This window comes from Heliconius melpomene, chromosome 12 (genome assembly GCF_056956725.1).
Source record: "Heliconius melpomene rosina isolate 202511_hmr_F chromosome 12, ASM5695672v1, whole genome shotgun sequence".
NCBI classification, from domain to species: Eukaryota; Metazoa; Arthropoda; class Insecta; order Lepidoptera; family Nymphalidae; genus Heliconius; species Heliconius melpomene.
This window is the reverse complement of record NC_140400.1, coordinates 1,002,619-1,019,177: the sequence shown is the minus strand read 5'-3', so window position 1 is coordinate 1,019,177 and position 16,559 is coordinate 1,002,619. Positions and strand designations below refer to the sequence as shown.

The 16,559-nt window shown below is 33.3% G+C and overlaps 2 protein-coding genes across 2 annotated transcripts; both read left to right on the top strand.

Annotated features, from left to right (window-relative positions):
• The first annotated feature begins 2,108 nt into the window (after window positions 1-2,108).
• Window positions 2,109-7,797, top strand: LOC146533321 (facilitated trehalose transporter Tret1-like). The gene is made up of 9 exons (XM_085194808.1): window positions 2,109-2,197; window positions 2,701-2,930; window positions 3,737-4,057; window positions 4,283-4,394; window positions 4,758-4,835; window positions 5,258-5,475; window positions 5,657-5,839; window positions 6,823-6,916; window positions 7,393-7,797. The coding sequence occupies exons 1-9, from the start codon at window positions 2,161-2,163 to the stop codon at window positions 7,524-7,526; spliced, it is 1,407 nt and encodes a 468-aa protein (XP_085050934.1). The 5' UTR covers window positions 2,109-2,160; the 3' UTR covers window positions 7,527-7,797.
• A 2,861-nt stretch (window positions 7,798-10,658) lies between these two features.
• LOC146533320 (facilitated trehalose transporter Tret1-like) lies at window positions 10,659-16,225 on the top strand. Its single transcript, XM_085195288.1, has 10 exons — window positions 10,659-10,695; window positions 11,232-11,461; window positions 11,992-12,312; window positions 12,604-12,723; window positions 13,750-13,780; window positions 13,927-13,953; window positions 14,268-14,485; window positions 14,897-15,079; window positions 15,473-15,566; window positions 15,968-16,225. Exons 1-10 carry the CDS (start codon window positions 10,659-10,661, stop codon window positions 16,099-16,101), a joined length of 1,395 nt encoding a protein of 464 aa, XP_085051414.1. The 3' UTR covers window positions 16,102-16,225.
• The last annotated feature ends 334 nt before the right edge of the window (window positions 16,226-16,559 follow it).

Sequence of the window (16,559 nt, the reverse complement as noted above, 5' to 3'; positions counted from 1 at the left end):
AAGTTTCGCTATCCATGTCAAACAAAAACCCAAACAAAATGTCTTATTGTGACTTATTTATAAAAGATAGATATATACCGAAATACATATTATTATATTTATAATTTAATTATTTTTGCAACGCCCGCACCTAAAGCAAATTTGACGGCGTTCATTATTATTGCCATTTCTTTACAAAGTCTAATCTTTACTAAGGCTAATTAGGAATAACACTCTAACGTTAGCACTTCTGAGGAATGTAGCTTTCATACAAAACGAAAAAAGTAACTCGAAACATTAGATCCAGAGACCTTAGCGTGTAAACAAACAAACAAATTCTTCCGCTGTATTATATTAGTATAGATTTCCAGAATAAATGGTAATGTATAACACTATTTAAATACACGAAAACAATGAACATATGACAATGATTCGGATTAAATTATAGTAATAATAATATTATAAAAGTGGTCCATAAAGATAAAACATTTAGATTTTCTTAAAAACATTGTACTGTTTTCTTACAATACTATAGTTACAAATATACATAAATGTTCATAATTTAACTTGTGGTTTTTATGACTAGCTGGGAAAGCAATGAATCTAGTGTCAAAACACTCCGCTCCTCAATTTTCCTTCCATTTGCTTGTTGAGTGACACAACCCACAGAGTTACATTTAGTTGATATGCAATTTTCGAAACTGCAAGGTCTCAAAAGTTGGGCGGGTAAAATTGAGAACAGTGCTTTAACACTCGGTGGCCTCACGCTGCTACGCGGGAAACATCGTGAAGGCACGTTAGCAATGGAAAGTAAAATGGAAAACTATTGTTTATACGATGGTTTTGAATTCAGTTTCTGTCCTAAAGTATTTATATTTTTCTTCTTGTTCTTATTAGACTGGGCTTTAGATATTCTAAATATGACTGACAGAATATTATTAATACGTTCTCATTCCCCATAAATAATCATAAATAATACTATTTAACTGTTATTGTCAATAATTTAATTATTTTAATTAACGAAATAATTTTATAGTTGATACACACATAAACAAGCTTTTTCCAAAGTAGAAGAATTAACAGTCGGCCCATTTGATTTTTACAGGGCTTGTGCATGGGAATATTTAATTGGCTGAGGATTTATTTTCGAATATTTATTCAAATGTATTTTTGTACAAAAAGTAACACTTTATTGTACATAAAGCCTTACAAGTTGTTATTTTAATTAGTTATATATTATTTAATATAATATGTACAATGGTGTTCTTATTACGGCCAACGGCGATTTCTTACAGGCAACCACTAAGATGTAGGACTGTCGAGTAAATCCTTCATTATCCTAAGAAAATAAGATTATTTTCATAAGTACGTTGTTTTTGTATCTGGCATAAGTATATATTTTTTTACATTGCCACTAATGTTTACCATTTATTGTTTACAGCAAGAAGTTCCTTTTATTCTTCTCCATTCTAATTATCTTATAAATTTTAAATATAACGAAGAAAAAAGGAACACGAGAAAGCTTAGTTTAGCTGATGTTCACTCTATCCCGTTTCATTTAGATACTTCCGTTATAATATTTTTATAAAAATTCAATAAAAAATTCCACGGCAGTATTTAGCTTCCTGAAAATTATTTTATAAAATATGTTTTGTGTTATTATAATAGCTCTAAGGTTCGTCCCGTACAGCAGGGTAAACACGGGAAATCTAGCATTAATACGAATGTCTTGGGTTTGAAAATGGGGAACGGAATCTTTCCCTATTTTCCACCACCACATATGAAAACAATGCAAATGTAAATAAAGGCTGGACAGCCTCTGATTGTAACCGCGCTGCGCCACAACGGCCAATATATTTATACAAGGTTTTTTTTATTGCGTAAATCTTACGAATTATAAAATCTTACTCTAATTATCTTAGTTATTTACATCACATCACACTACTATTACTCATATTGTCAAACACATCTTAACCATATCAATACAATAAAATGACAAGTTGTTCGACGTCTTCCCTAATATTAAAAAGGTGATTTAAAAATCGAGTACAGTTTAAATGATGCCCTAAAAGCAACAAGTGCTACGGTTTTGGACTATATCTTAAAAATATATTTTTGGACTATATCATATAATATTTGGATTATATAACACATATTGTGTTTTGAGCTTTCGAAGTAATCATGGCGATTTTGTTTCAAGTACTCGCTACTGGCATCAGTAAGTTGTTTTTTTTTTATTTTATTTTTAGAATGTTTTAGTTGTAGTCTGTTTTATTTAGAAGTTATAGAAGTTGTAATCTATCTCCCGCCTCTAGCTTGCCTTGATTGGCCGGCAGAGTGGAGCGCAAGCGCTACATGCTCGAAAGGGTGGAAGTATCTAACTATCTACTTATTCTGTATAATAACCACGCCGATGTTGCATTCGAGACATTACGTACCATACCCTTTATGGGGACGTGATGTCTCCATAAAGCCCATTTATGGGGCCCATTTATGGAGCCCATCTAGTGGTAGGCGAGTCACCCAATTAATTTGAGACTCTTGCAAAGATGGATGTCCATTAATCATATTCAATAGCCGTGTAGCCAGTTCATCAAAATTCATTCCAAAGTCCTACTTTAGATTTCTATATTTTCCATAATTCTTAAGCGTTAATCGTGATTTACAGTGAGACGAAATTCCACTGCCGGAAATATTTAAATTGATTATTATTTATTTCAGTCAGCTTCATCTGCATGACAATGGGCATCATGTATACCTGGCCTTCCTCGACACTAACGCTGTTCGGTTCACCCAATACTACGTTAAACAGGGTTATGACTGAAAACGAGCTATCACTACTTGGCAGTATATCATCGATTAGTGGTTTAGTAATCACTCCTTTCTCCGGATATTTATTAGATATTTTGGGTCGGAAACGATCCTGTATAATTTTTTATATGGCACAAGTCGTAAGTATCTCGAAGCTTTTACTAATATTGTTACACTAATAATCTACGAATGATGGTAACAAGGCAAAGCGCGGTTTTCAGTTCCGCCACTTAACACACAATATCTTTAGAATTCAGTGCTCCTTGGAAAAAGGAATACTTTAACACTAGGCTCTCTCTGCCTTCTCTGTTGAGAAGGAGAGTCATAGAGAGTCAAGCTGAACAGAAACAAACAAAAAATAATTACACATAATAATATGAATAAAATGTAACAACCACCTTGCGGAAGCGTAACACATGCTACCACAAAACATCAGATCAAGGTTATCTCTAAAATAATCTAATCAAATCTAATTAAATATTTTATTTACGATTTCTCCTTATAAGCGATAATAAATGTTTTGAAGCCATCGTGGCTTCAAAATCGTTCTAAATGAATTATTTTAATTTCCTAGCCCTGGTAAGAAGTTAAAGCGCTGTGTGGAGTTGAAACACTCAACACGCAGTGTATCGAATTTGATCTGGATAGGTTACAGAGGTGGGAGTATCACTGGGAGAAGTGTGTATGAGTATAAGAAGACTATGTTGAAGAGTTAAAAAAAATATAAAATGTTTTTGTTAGGTCGGAAACTTTAAGATCACACTCGTATTGTCGCTAAATAATTACTAAATATATTTTAAACGTATTACTCCATATATACATAATACGCAATGCTTCGATTCTGGCAAAGTGGAGAGATTGGAATGCCTTGACACTTAATTCTAACTCAGTAAGCTCTAAGCTAAAGCTCATACATAAACTAAAAGATTTTTTTATCATTTTTCAGGCATGCTGGGTGATAGTGGTAGCATCAAACAAGGTGGAGGCAATTTTATTTGCAATGTTCCTATCGGGGCTGACTGCTAGCATGCTACTGGTAGTACCCATATACGTTAGTGAATTCTGCGAAGAGTCCATACGTGGTTCTATGACATCGTTTTCTATGATATTCTTCGGGATTGGGATGCTCGTATCCTATTTATTAGGAGGTCTTCTGGAGTATAAGATGATGAACTATATAAGCTTGACGCTGACTATTGTTGGTGTTACTCTGTTGAGTTTTATGAAAGATTCTCCTTTATATTTGATGACCATTGGAAAAGATAAGGTAATTTATAGTAAAATTCAAATATTGTACAAATCACTCTAAAGAGTATTTGTATTTATGCTTTATTTTATGCTTAAGCAAGGGCTAAAATCTTAATCATTATATCAATATACAATTATGGTTGAAATTTACCAGTTAATAAATACTATTTTAAACTTTTTTAATAGTTCTGTTTATTTTTATAAAAAAGGCCATTTTAGATACGTGATTTATTTTTGTTTTTAGGAAGCAGCACAGGCGATAGCATTTTACAGAAGTTTAAAAGTAGATTCAAAAGAGGTACTTGAAGAGATGCAAACTATAAGAGAGCTTCTGAATGAAGAACCAAATGCTGATGGTACTCTATATAATATATAAATGCACATATGATTAGTAACTGGGCTCTCTTAAGGAGACATTGTATAAATATAGCAATATATGTATATAATAACATAAGTCTAGTTCTAGGTAATGTGTAAAGAAAAAAATATTAAAAGAAATGTATAAAATAACAAAAGGTCCGGACCATAAGTCTATAGTGTAAGTAAGAAAAAAAAAAGAATTAAAAAAAATAAAATAAACGCGCATATGAAACTATTAGACATGTTGACAATTGTCTTGGAGGTCAATAGAAATTGTCAAAAGGAAGCATAAGAGAACACTAAAATAGGATTTCTTGAAATTATAAATTTAAATTTAATATCTTTAAATATATTTCCAGAAATACCTCAAGAAGAAGAAAAGGGCTTGAAAGCGGGCGAAGCTCCAAAGAAGAAGTTATCATCGTGGCAATATTTGAGTACGTTTCTACCATATTATTGTTTAAATTATTAACTATTTTAATTGTTTATTGGTTTATTTGTATTTTGAACTATATATTACAAATGAAAATACTTTTAAATTGTCGAAAACACAGAGCTATCACTGGCTCGAAAGGCAGTTCTACTGAGAAGAGTCGGTATTAATATAATACCTGTACGCGGTGTCGTTCAATTTGCTTAAAATTATAACCATCACTATATCTGACTGAAACTATGACCATTCTCTCGCTCTGGTAACAAGAAAATTCCGGCTTTGAGTTTCACTCAACACACAATGTCCCAAAAATTGGACGGAAACTGGGGAACGAAGTGTCTGTCTTGCTATAAGCGAAAAGCGTAAAAAATCTTTAATGTATGAGTTTCAATTATAGTTGCTTGTATTTTCTTTATATATTTACAGAAAAATCTAAAGCAAGCCAACGTGCCCTCATCATATGCATACTGCTGTACACAGCCTCCATGTTCCAAGGGTTCGTGGTAGTACAGGTGTATGCTGAGCCTCTGTTCGCGAAGGCCATACCTAATCTATCACCCACCGTATCGAGTGTCATACTTGGTATAGTGGCAGTCGTTGCTGGTTTTATTAGCGCTTACTTCGTTGATTGGTTTGGAAGACGTGTAAGTATAATTACTAAAATATTTTTAATTGAGACAGCGTCTGTATATGTGATGGTCGTGGATTCGATTCTCACGAGTGGGACGCAACTCGCGTCATGAAATATTTCAAACGCGCGTAACTCGACGCTACTGTTCTGTGTACTATCCATTGATGTAATAGAACCTAAAATATTTTTTTTAGCCTCTAATGATCTATGGATCATTGATCACTGGAGTATTTTGTGTTTTACTGGGGCTTCAAATACAATTGCAACTGGGACCACACTGGATCACTTTTATTCTAATGAATATGTACTGCGTCGCTTTTACTATTGGGGCTGGTACTGTGCCATACATTATTGCTGCTGAAGTTTTTATGCCTGAAGTAAGTATTAGAGAAGTTATATATTAGTTGATAACAAGTAGCAATAAAGGGATCTTTATAGATCCTAAACACTGTACGTATAAACTGTCTTGTAGAATTTTTGTAATAATGATCATCACCTTAAGAGGCTATCGCTTAGCTGTTGGACCAAGAACCGGATACAGAAGGCAGTATTACTTGAGACGGCACGAATTGTGCGGCGGTTCCTCTCTCTGGAGCCCTAGCCACCGATGGCTTGGACCCTTGTCCCGCCCTCGGAAGAGTGGTTTTTTTATATTTTTAAATGTATCTTTTTTATAATAATTTATATTTAAAAATGTAAAATTGATTCACTAATTTAATAAAAGTATCTACTAGATCATTACAATTAAAACATGTGAAGATAAAAAAAATATATGTCCACGTTTGACAGTATGTCTATCCTCCCCCAAGCCCGCAAGAGAAAAAATAGTATATCCCTCTAATGTGATACAAGAGTGAAAAGAAATTCATGAATACAATGGTGCAGTTTTGTCAATTATATCAAATTAATAATTAATTTTTAAAACACTCATACAAGGAAATATCAAACTGTACATATATAAAAATTATAACTGATCTTTATCCGTACATAAATGAGAATAAATGATAAAATCTATTATTGGGGATATTTATCAATGTAGGAGAATGTAAAACAATGATTTTATAAATTTTTGTTTGTTTGTTTATGCGATCAGTGTATTCGTGACGTCAGCATTAACGACATCTTGCTTTTATACGCCTGTGGGAAGGCTTCTTCGCCATACATATAATTAGTATTTTCGCTTCTCTTTATAAAAAAAACTAACCAGGCAGTGGGTTCGATTTCCATTCGAGGAAAGCAAATATGTATTTAATATTTTCATTTCCTTGCTCTGGTAATGAGGCAAAGCTTGGCATTAAGTTCCACCACTCAACACGCAATGCCTCAATATGACAGTGTCAATAAATGTTTGAATTTTCAGGTAAAGAGTTTGGCATCGATGATTTCAATTGAATGGTCCTTCTTTTGTGGTTTTATAGAGTTATTCATTTTCAATCCTTTGCTTAATGCCTTAGGTAAGTACAAAAAGAAATAATATTAGGTAATTAGAAATATTCTATTAAATTAGCTATTTGGCTTAAATAGAGAGAAAAGAAAAACTTTCAACGTGAACAGATATGGAGATTTTAAACTAACTTACAATGTTAATAATTTGAGGCCAGTCGTGGCACAGAAGCGCAAGCGTGTGACTATAAGCTCGACAGGTTCAGGGTGACCCACAGCCCACCACCATTCTCGTCCCCGATCTTGTAACAAGGCAAAGCACGACGTTGAATCCCGCCATTTAACATGCAAAGTTTACAGAATTCGAGGAAAAACATTAAATTTTAAGTAAAAGTTTCTCAATTTCTGTTTTCTCAATTTCTCAATTTCAAGACATTGCCTTTTTAAGTGCAAAAACCCAACGCCACTCATATCGAACCCATCGCGCTTACACGCCACGACGACTATATTCTGTTCAATTTAAAACATTAACTGCTTTTTTTCCCAGGTCTTGGTCCACTATTCTACATTTTTGCAGCATTCTGCGTTCTATCAGCAATTTTCACATACTTCTTCCTACCAGAAACTAAAGGATTACCTGTGAATATGATACAAAAAGTTTTCTCCAAAAGGGCAATATAAACTTTAAATCTCCTTATATTGGTTTAGATTTTTACTAAAAGTTACTACATAATGAAAATGTAACCACACAGATGGAAACTGTGATGCCTAATGGAATAAAAATCTCTCTCTATCTCAATATTTTGTCCCATACCGGGATGATTATCTAAATGGGTATATTATCTAAATTCTATTACACGGGCCCTATATTCTTCCAGATGTACCCGGAATGTGCATTATCCAGGATTTCTGGGAACATCATCTAAGAATTTTACTCTGTATTAAGTAATTATAGCTAGGATTGTTTTACGTTATTTCTAAATAATTTAGTTATGCCACAAAATTGGATTTTTTCCTTAAGATACATTTGTAGACAATAAAATATGCAATTGTATTTCTTTTTCTTTTCTAAATATAAATTTATATTTTTTTAAATTTTATATACATAGATACGAATATTTTTTAATTTTATTCAGGGAAACTTATCTCTGTGAGGTAAGCTGCTCTAAAAATGTTCATAATTAATATTCTTTTTATTTATAAATATATATTTTTTTACATAAAAGTTGTCTTGTTTTTATTTTTCTATTCCTTCATAGTAACATAAGATAAATAAATTAAGTTTTAATAACCAAACATTGTTATTTCATTTGAAGATGTCATCGTGACGCAACGTAAGACTGTCAACTCGGGGGGTAGTAAGACTTTAATGAAAATTAAAAAGAAAAAAGCCTAGAATAATATTTAGCAATTACACTATTGAAATAGTTTTATACTCACATAAACAAATACTCGTTTATACCGAAATAGAAGGGTTAACAGTCGGTCAATATAATCTTAACAGGGCTTTACCTCTAAACATTATATTTACCGTGGGAATATTTAATCGGTTGAAGAACTCGATTTGTAGTTCGTTGATTATTATTCTTTTATTTGAACGTTATGCCATTCGGTCGAATTGATTCACGTCTTTAGTGACCCCCACAGGGTTAACAGGTACAGATGGAAGCAAAAATCAAAATTTGTTCTATTTACTAGGTCTCTACAAAAACGAACAAACAAACAAACATAGCCCTATAAAGACATTACCCTCTTTTGCCTCGCGCAGTCGGATATAAATACACATTCTATACCAAACGAACGAAACGAAATTTCGCAACAAATAATTATTTAATAAACCTAAGCATGACTAACGCCATACTAAACGCTTATATAATTAAAGCTTTCATTAAATAAAAATATCATTATTTTTTACTGTCTGATTATGAACCGTTTACAATGTTTGTCGAGACATTATCAGACACCTAATACAAAAGTACTTTGTTTGTAAACTAGTAACGTAAATCTTGATATCCAGTGAAAGTTATGTAAATAATGTTATATATTTTTTTTATAAATGAGCTTAGGATTTTTATTATTAATATTATAGGTTTGACTTTCGGTTTTGCGTGGGGTTTTTTTTATTAATAATGTTTTAAATCAGCTTCGGTATCCCGCACACAGTAGAGTAGGCAGAGGGAACATAGTGTTAAGACACTTCGTTCCCCAATTTCCGCCGAATTCTGGAGGCATTGCGTGTTGAGTGGCGGAGCTCAACATCTCATATTAATGTTGTCCTTTTAGATATGTTTATTGTATTACTCTGAAAGACTTTTAGTGGCTTATTTCTATATTTTGTTCTACATGCAATATATTTTTTTAAAATAAGTTTCTTTAATGCACGATAAATAATTTCATCACAAACAAGAGTATGCATGAAAACGGCGATGATGGTGCGTTGTTTAATATTGTAAGCATTAAAACAAATTTTAGGCATCTAACATTTCTAGGAGATTAGCGCCGCCATATAGCATTTGTGGATATCGTTACGTCATATTTTTGTTTGGAAGTCTGGTGGCGTTTTTACACTTCCGCGTAATGTTTACAACGAACAATTACTTTCATAATTATCCTTTATTCTTTATCATAATTTTTTACCACTTTGTACTTACGAATGGAAGGAACAAGAAAAACTTTTATACAAAGTGCGTTATGTTCCATCACTCAACACGCAATGTCTCGAAATACGAAGGGAAGCGGAGGACGGAGTACTTTGACACTAGATTGTCTCTTCCTATCCTAAAATCCCTTAGGATGAATCGTGAAAATGAATAATTATAATTTTTAAACATTTTAACAAAAAAAAAACCAACTTTAACCGGATCTCATAATCAGAACCTGAACAAACTTTCATAAATCTATCTTTGAAGTGTATCCTTTCCGCTTAAAGGAAAAAAAAAATAAAAAAATGGCAAGGAATTCTTTTGCTTTTTAAAAATTAATGTTTCAATGTTTGTATGTTCAAACAACAATGAAGCCAGTCATGTCTTAGAGGCACACTCGGCCAACTATAAACGGGTTCTGGGTTCGATTCCCAATCGAGGATATGAGTTATTTAATAATTTCATTTTCCTGAAAATATTTAACACGGGACAAAGACTGGCGTTGATTTTGACCAGTCAACACACGACGTTTCCAGAATTGGGTGGTAAATGAAAAATGGAAGTAGAAACCGGTTCCCAGGTTCATCTGGGCATCTGCCTAATGCTATGAGCAGGATAGAGCTTAAAGCTAAAAATAAAACAGCTATACGGTTTATTTCACATAGCGAGGTAGGCACGTGGTGCTCATTTACATATATTGCAAGTTGAGTGACGAATCTCAACGTAGTGTTTTGTCTATCAGAGCAAAAATGAAAATAATCCAAATATTCCTCCGAGCGGAAACCAAAACCAAAACCGCCGCATTTCGTCACACTCGCGCCGTCCTCCCTCAGCGCTGCGACGCGCGACGGTTTAAGTGAATAAATAATTCAAGATTTTTTTTACAAGAAAAGAGATTATAAAATTTAAATCCAATTATAAATATCTATATATTATAAAAAATATTTACATCACGTAACAGGTACTCGTCATACCGTCAAACACAAGAGGTGTAAACCGTATCAATACAATAAAATGACAAGATATTTGATGTTTTCTTAAATATTACGATGGTGATTTAAAAATTTACTATAGTTTAGATTATGCTCTAGGAGCAACAAGTGCTCTGTTTTTGGACTATACTGTACTGTACTTGGACTATTTAGTACAATATATACTGTATTAAGTAATCATGGCAATTTTATTCCAAGTAATAGCTACTGGCATCGGTAAGTTGAATTTTTTGCTGAACTTTATTTTTGAAGCCAGCCGTGGCGCAGGCACAAGCGTGCTGTAAACATGATAGGTTGTGGGTTCGTTTACCACTCGAGGCAGTGAAATATTGAATATGTCCATTTTTTCGTTCTGTTAACAAGGCAAAACGATGCGTTGAGTTCCGCCTTTAACACGCAACGCTTCCAGAATTCGGTGGAAAATGGGGAACGGAAGTGTCATAATGAGTCTAGAGTGTCTTAACACTAATTTCCTCAGTTCCCTCTACCTGCCCAGCCAACTGATGAACACTAAAACGTTAGCTCTTATTAGTTCAATATATTATTTATCTATACATAACAATTTTTTACAGAAGGAACCTGGGAACATACTGTTTCTGTTAAAACATAGTGTGTTAGAAACTTTGTTCCCAGTAAGACACTTGAGTTTCCCACTTTCCGCCGAAATCTGGAGACATTATGTGTTTAGTAACGGCAGGCTTTGCCTCGTAACACATTATGGTATTATTATATTTTGTTGTTTTTTATTCCAGTCAGTTTCATCTGCATGACTTTGGGCGTCATGTATACCTGGCCTTCCTCGACTCTAATGCTCTTCAGTTCTCCTAATACTACGTTAAACAGAGTTATGACTGAGAACGAGTTATCACTACTTGGCAGTATATCATCGATTAGTGCGATTATAGTGACTCCTTTCTCCGGATATTTGTTGGATACTTTGGGTCGAAAACGATCCTGTATCTTGTTTTATTTGTCGCAAGTGGTCAGTATTTTTATTTAATCACCAAGAAAAATGTTTTTTTGAGAATGAAATGAAATTTTGAAAATGAGTCGAATATTAGTTGAGTGACCTAATACTAATTATTAGCCTGAAATTTAAAAGTGTTATATAATATAACAGCCACGTTGCGGAAGCATATGTACGTACTCTATGTACAAAATACGCCGCCATAGAATTCGAGATTAGGGCTATCTCTGAAATAATCTAATTCTAAATAAATATTTTTTTACAATTTCGTTTTATAACTGCGTTTGAACGAACACGCGATAGGTTGTGGGTTCTATGTCCACTCGAGAAACCTAATTTTTTTAATATTATTATTCCCTCACTCTGGTATCAAGGCAAGACGTGGTATTAAGTAACGCCACTCAACACGCAAAGATTCCAGAAATCGGCGCAAAAAGGGTAACGGAAATGTCTTACTGGGAACGGAGTGTGTTAACACCAGGGACATTTTTTTGAAAAAAAAAAACAGTTGAAAGAAACATAAACAGAAAAACTTTTTTTTTCAGGCTTGCTGGGTGATAGTAGTAGCTTCAAATAAAGTGGAGGCCGTTTTATTCGCAATGTTCCTATCGGGCTTGACTGGGTGTATGTTGCTGATAGTTCCAATATACGTAGGTGAATTCTGCGAGGAGTCCATACGAGGTTCTATGACATCGCTTTCTATGATATTCTACGGAGTTGGGATGCTCGTATCCTATGCTCTGGGAGGTCTTCTGGAGTATAAGATGATGAACTATATATGCTTGACACTGACTATTGTTGGTGTTACTCTGTTGAGTTTTATGAAAGATTCTCCTATATATTTGATGCAAATTGGAAAGGAAAAGGTATTTTTTTAGTTGAATTACTTAACTTAATAATACGTCTCAAATAGGATTAAAATTCAAATATTTATATTGTCAAAATGCTATGTACTCAAGAATTCTTTGGAAAGTGGGGAACGGAAGTGTCTTAACACTAGGTTCCTTCTGTCTACCCTGGTTCTCAATCCCAAGGTTTAGCTTTATCAATTAATAAATACTATTTTGAACGTTCAAAAGAGTTTCCTCTGTCTATCCTGTATACCTAAAAATCAAAGAAAAAAAATTGTAAGTTTGTTTTTATTTTTTAACTTTTAGAAAGCAGCACAAGCGATAGCTTTTTACAGAAGCTCGAAAGTTGATTCAAAAGTGGTAGAGGAAGAGATGCGAACCATAAGACAACTATTAAATGAAGAACCAAATGCAAATGGTAATCTCTAGATATATACAGGGTGTCCCAGGAGTCAACGATAAAACGAAACCAGGTGATAGACCATGTCGTGACAGTTATGAGAAAAATATAAAAAAAAATCTTTGTCATGTATTTTTCATATTATATTGATTTTAAAAAATATCGCAAAAACCGACACCCTGTGATGGTTTTTCAAGTCCCAGGACTACAAATATTACTCTTTCTTCATTTTTTTTTCTGTAATGTAATCATGAGTAACCCTTCTGTGAATTACAGTTTAAGATTTAAACATTAGATTAGATTTAGACTTAGGGGCTGGCCCAGGACTTATAAGAACAGTGCTCGAGTCCGGGCTCTCGCAGGCCATATACTCGGTCATTGACACGTTGCCAATATGCATTTTATTCATGGGGAATGGTTATGTAACGCAAATGTTGCAGCTAGAATGTATCGGAAAAGATACCAAAAAGCTGAACGTCATCCCGATTATCGTGTATTTCGATTTTTCTCTCTTCAACAAAGAAGTAATCCAGCAAGTGTCGTATCATTTCGGAATTCAGATTAAATGCGCCAACTTTTAAAGTTACTTGCAAAAACAGTATAGTACATTTTTTTTATAGTACAGTCGGTTAAAGTTGGATGTAGTAAATATTTTGAATTTAATGTTTGGCAAAAACACCACATTTTATTGAAAACTGATGCAGGTATGTTTAAATCTTAAACTGTAATTCACAGAAGGGTTACTCATGATTACATTACAGAAAAAAAAATGAAGAAAGAGTAATATTTGTAGTCCTGGGACTTGAAAAACCATCACAGGGTGTCGGTTTTTGCGATATTTTTTAAAATCAATATAATATGAAAAATACATGACAAAGATTTTTTTTTATATTTTTCTCATAACTGTCACGACATGGTCTATCACCTGGTTTCGTTTTATCGTTGACTCCTGGGACACCCTGTATATAAAACTTTGTTACTGAGTGTCTGACCGACAATGCATAGATGAAATTACTGGACTTGAAAGTTAAAATTAAGCATTTAAAATTTAGTCAGACGAGGAACGAGGCAGGAATATTCAAAGTATGGACGTGAATTAGATTAGTTTTTTTTATTTTCCATTTTTTTTCTTAAAGTCCACGCAAACAAAATTGAGAGCGATGACTAGTATATTGTGATTGCCAATAAAAACTATTATATTTTAATAATATTAACGTTTTTTTTTTCAGAAACACCACAAGTAGAAGAAGAAAAGGGTTTGAAAGCGGATGAAGCTCCTAAGAAGAACTTATGATCGTGGCAATACTTGAGTACGTGTATCGTATAACCTATTTTTTTAGTTTCACCCTGTATTCCAGATATAATAACCTAGTGAGTGTTAAGACACTCCGTTCCCCAAGCAACACCCAATTTTCAAAATATTGCGTGATGAGTGGCTGGTCATAACACCATCCTCGTTCTTGACATTACTTCGAGGAAACCTTTCAAGAATTATTAATAGCACGATGACACCAATTTTATAATACTTTCAAAAAATGTTGTAATATTTAGTTTTTACTCTTATTTACAGAAAAATCAAAAGCAAGCCAACGTGCCCTAGTCATATGCATACTGCTATATACAGCCTCCATATTCCAAGGTTTCGTGGTAGTACAAGTGTATGCAGAGCCACTGTTCGCAAAGGCCATACCTAATCTATCTCCTACCATATCGACGGTCATACTTGGTGTGGTGTCAGTGGTGGCTGGTTTGTTTAGTGCTTACTTCATTGACTGGTTTGGGAGACGTGTAAGTATGATGTAAAATTAGAATATTTTGGAATTTAAAATGTAATTTCTCGATTACGGGAGGACAATTGGAAAATGGAATGTTAATCCTGGTTCTCTCTGCGCAACTGCTATGTGAAGAATAAATTAAGGCTCAATAAATATCAATTTTATCGAGTATCATATTTAGAATAGTGGCAATTGTTGCTGGTTTTATTATAGCTCTGATGGTAATAGGTTCAGTCCAATAGTACAACAATTCCATTTTATAAAATATACTTCTACAAAAATACTGACATAGTGATATACAAAAGTTTTATGGATATTGTTAATAAAACTTCCAATATTTATGCTGAATATCGTTATATTCTAAATATTCTAGATTTCAACTACTACAAATTTTAAAATATAATATGACATTAAATCTTTTCAGCCTCTAATGATGTATGGATCATTGATCACTGGAGTGTTTTGTGTCTTACTCGGGCTTCAAATACACTTGCAACTAGGACCACACTGGATCACTTTTATTCTAATAAACTTGTACTGTGTCGCTTTTGTTGTTGGCGCTGGTACTGTGCCATACGTCATTGCTGCTGAAGTGTTTATGCCTGAAGTAAGTACTAGAGGAGGAAATGATCACATGCTCTTTCGTTACATCTAATCAAATTTTGAAAACAGTGTTCCGGTAATGTTTCCATTTGATTCCTGTTAGTCGCAAGTGATGTCATATAACCATTAATTATATCATTAATAAATTGTCATAAAATATTTTAATTAGAAGCAGTACTGTCCGAGATAAGGGACTTCAATAAAATGAACTCTTCAGCTTTATAACATTAAGTGTAGACAGATGTAAAAATTTGACCTTGGCAATATTTGGAAACATATCTATCTAGTGCTCCATCCAATACATATATCCATAAGAAATACATTAAAATCAGGTCCAGTGAGTTTATAAATTTTCAAGAAAAATCTGCAGAATGATAATAAATGATTTAATTTTCAGGTAAAGAGTTTGGCGTCAATGATATCAATAGAATGGTGCTTCCTGTGTGGTTTTGTAGAATTGTTCATATTCAATCCTCTGGTTAAAGCATTGGGTATGTACAAAATTTGGCTGGTAGCTTACTAAATCTATACTTATTATGAAAGCTAGTATTTACAAGTAGTAGTACTTGTTCAATTTTCGTACGGAACCCTTGTCCGGTTTTTCATTTTTCTTATGCTTCCCGCTGTATCCTGCATATAGCAGGGTAGGCAAAAGAAATTCTAGTGTTTTCTCCATTCTCCACGCACCATATTATTTTCAAGTTGGGTTGCGTATTTCCTGTTGAGTGTCGAAAATCAACGCTGTACTTTTTCTTGTTATCAGAGCAAGAAAATGAAAATAATTCATTCCCTCACATAGGAAGCGAATACACAATGTCATGTTTATTGTCAAGCGCTGTACTGCGGTGGCCCCATACTTATCAATTTATAACATTAACTGTCTTTTTCTCAGGTCTTGGTCCACTGTTCTACATATTTGCAGCATTCTCCGTGCTATCAGCGATTTTCACGTACTTCTTCCTACCAGAAACTAAAGGATTACCTGTGGATATGATACAAAAAGTTTTCTCTAAACGAGCAGTATAAACGTCATATTTACTTTTAATGGCTTAGAATTTTTAGAAAAGTTACTACACAATGAAAATGTAACCGCACGGACTAAAACGATGATATCTATTGAAATAAAGATTGAGATTAGGAGAGTCCCTTACTGGGGGACAGATAATCCAGTATTTCTGGGTATATCATCCAGGTATAAAGTAAATCTGACTAGATTATATAATCTACAAATACTATTATATTTGTAGTTAATCTAATATGCGATTTGTATTTGTAAATTTTTATTTCTTTTTCTGTTCTTATTTAAAAAAGACGATTGACGATTATTTATAGTATTTTTAAATACATATTAATAAGAATAATTTTAATTTTATTTAAGAAGATTTATCTCTGTGAGATAAGCTGCTCTATGAATATTTATAAATTACAATACTTAATATTTTCGCATAGTATCTGAAGCTTATTCTTCTTCTTCTTCTTATATG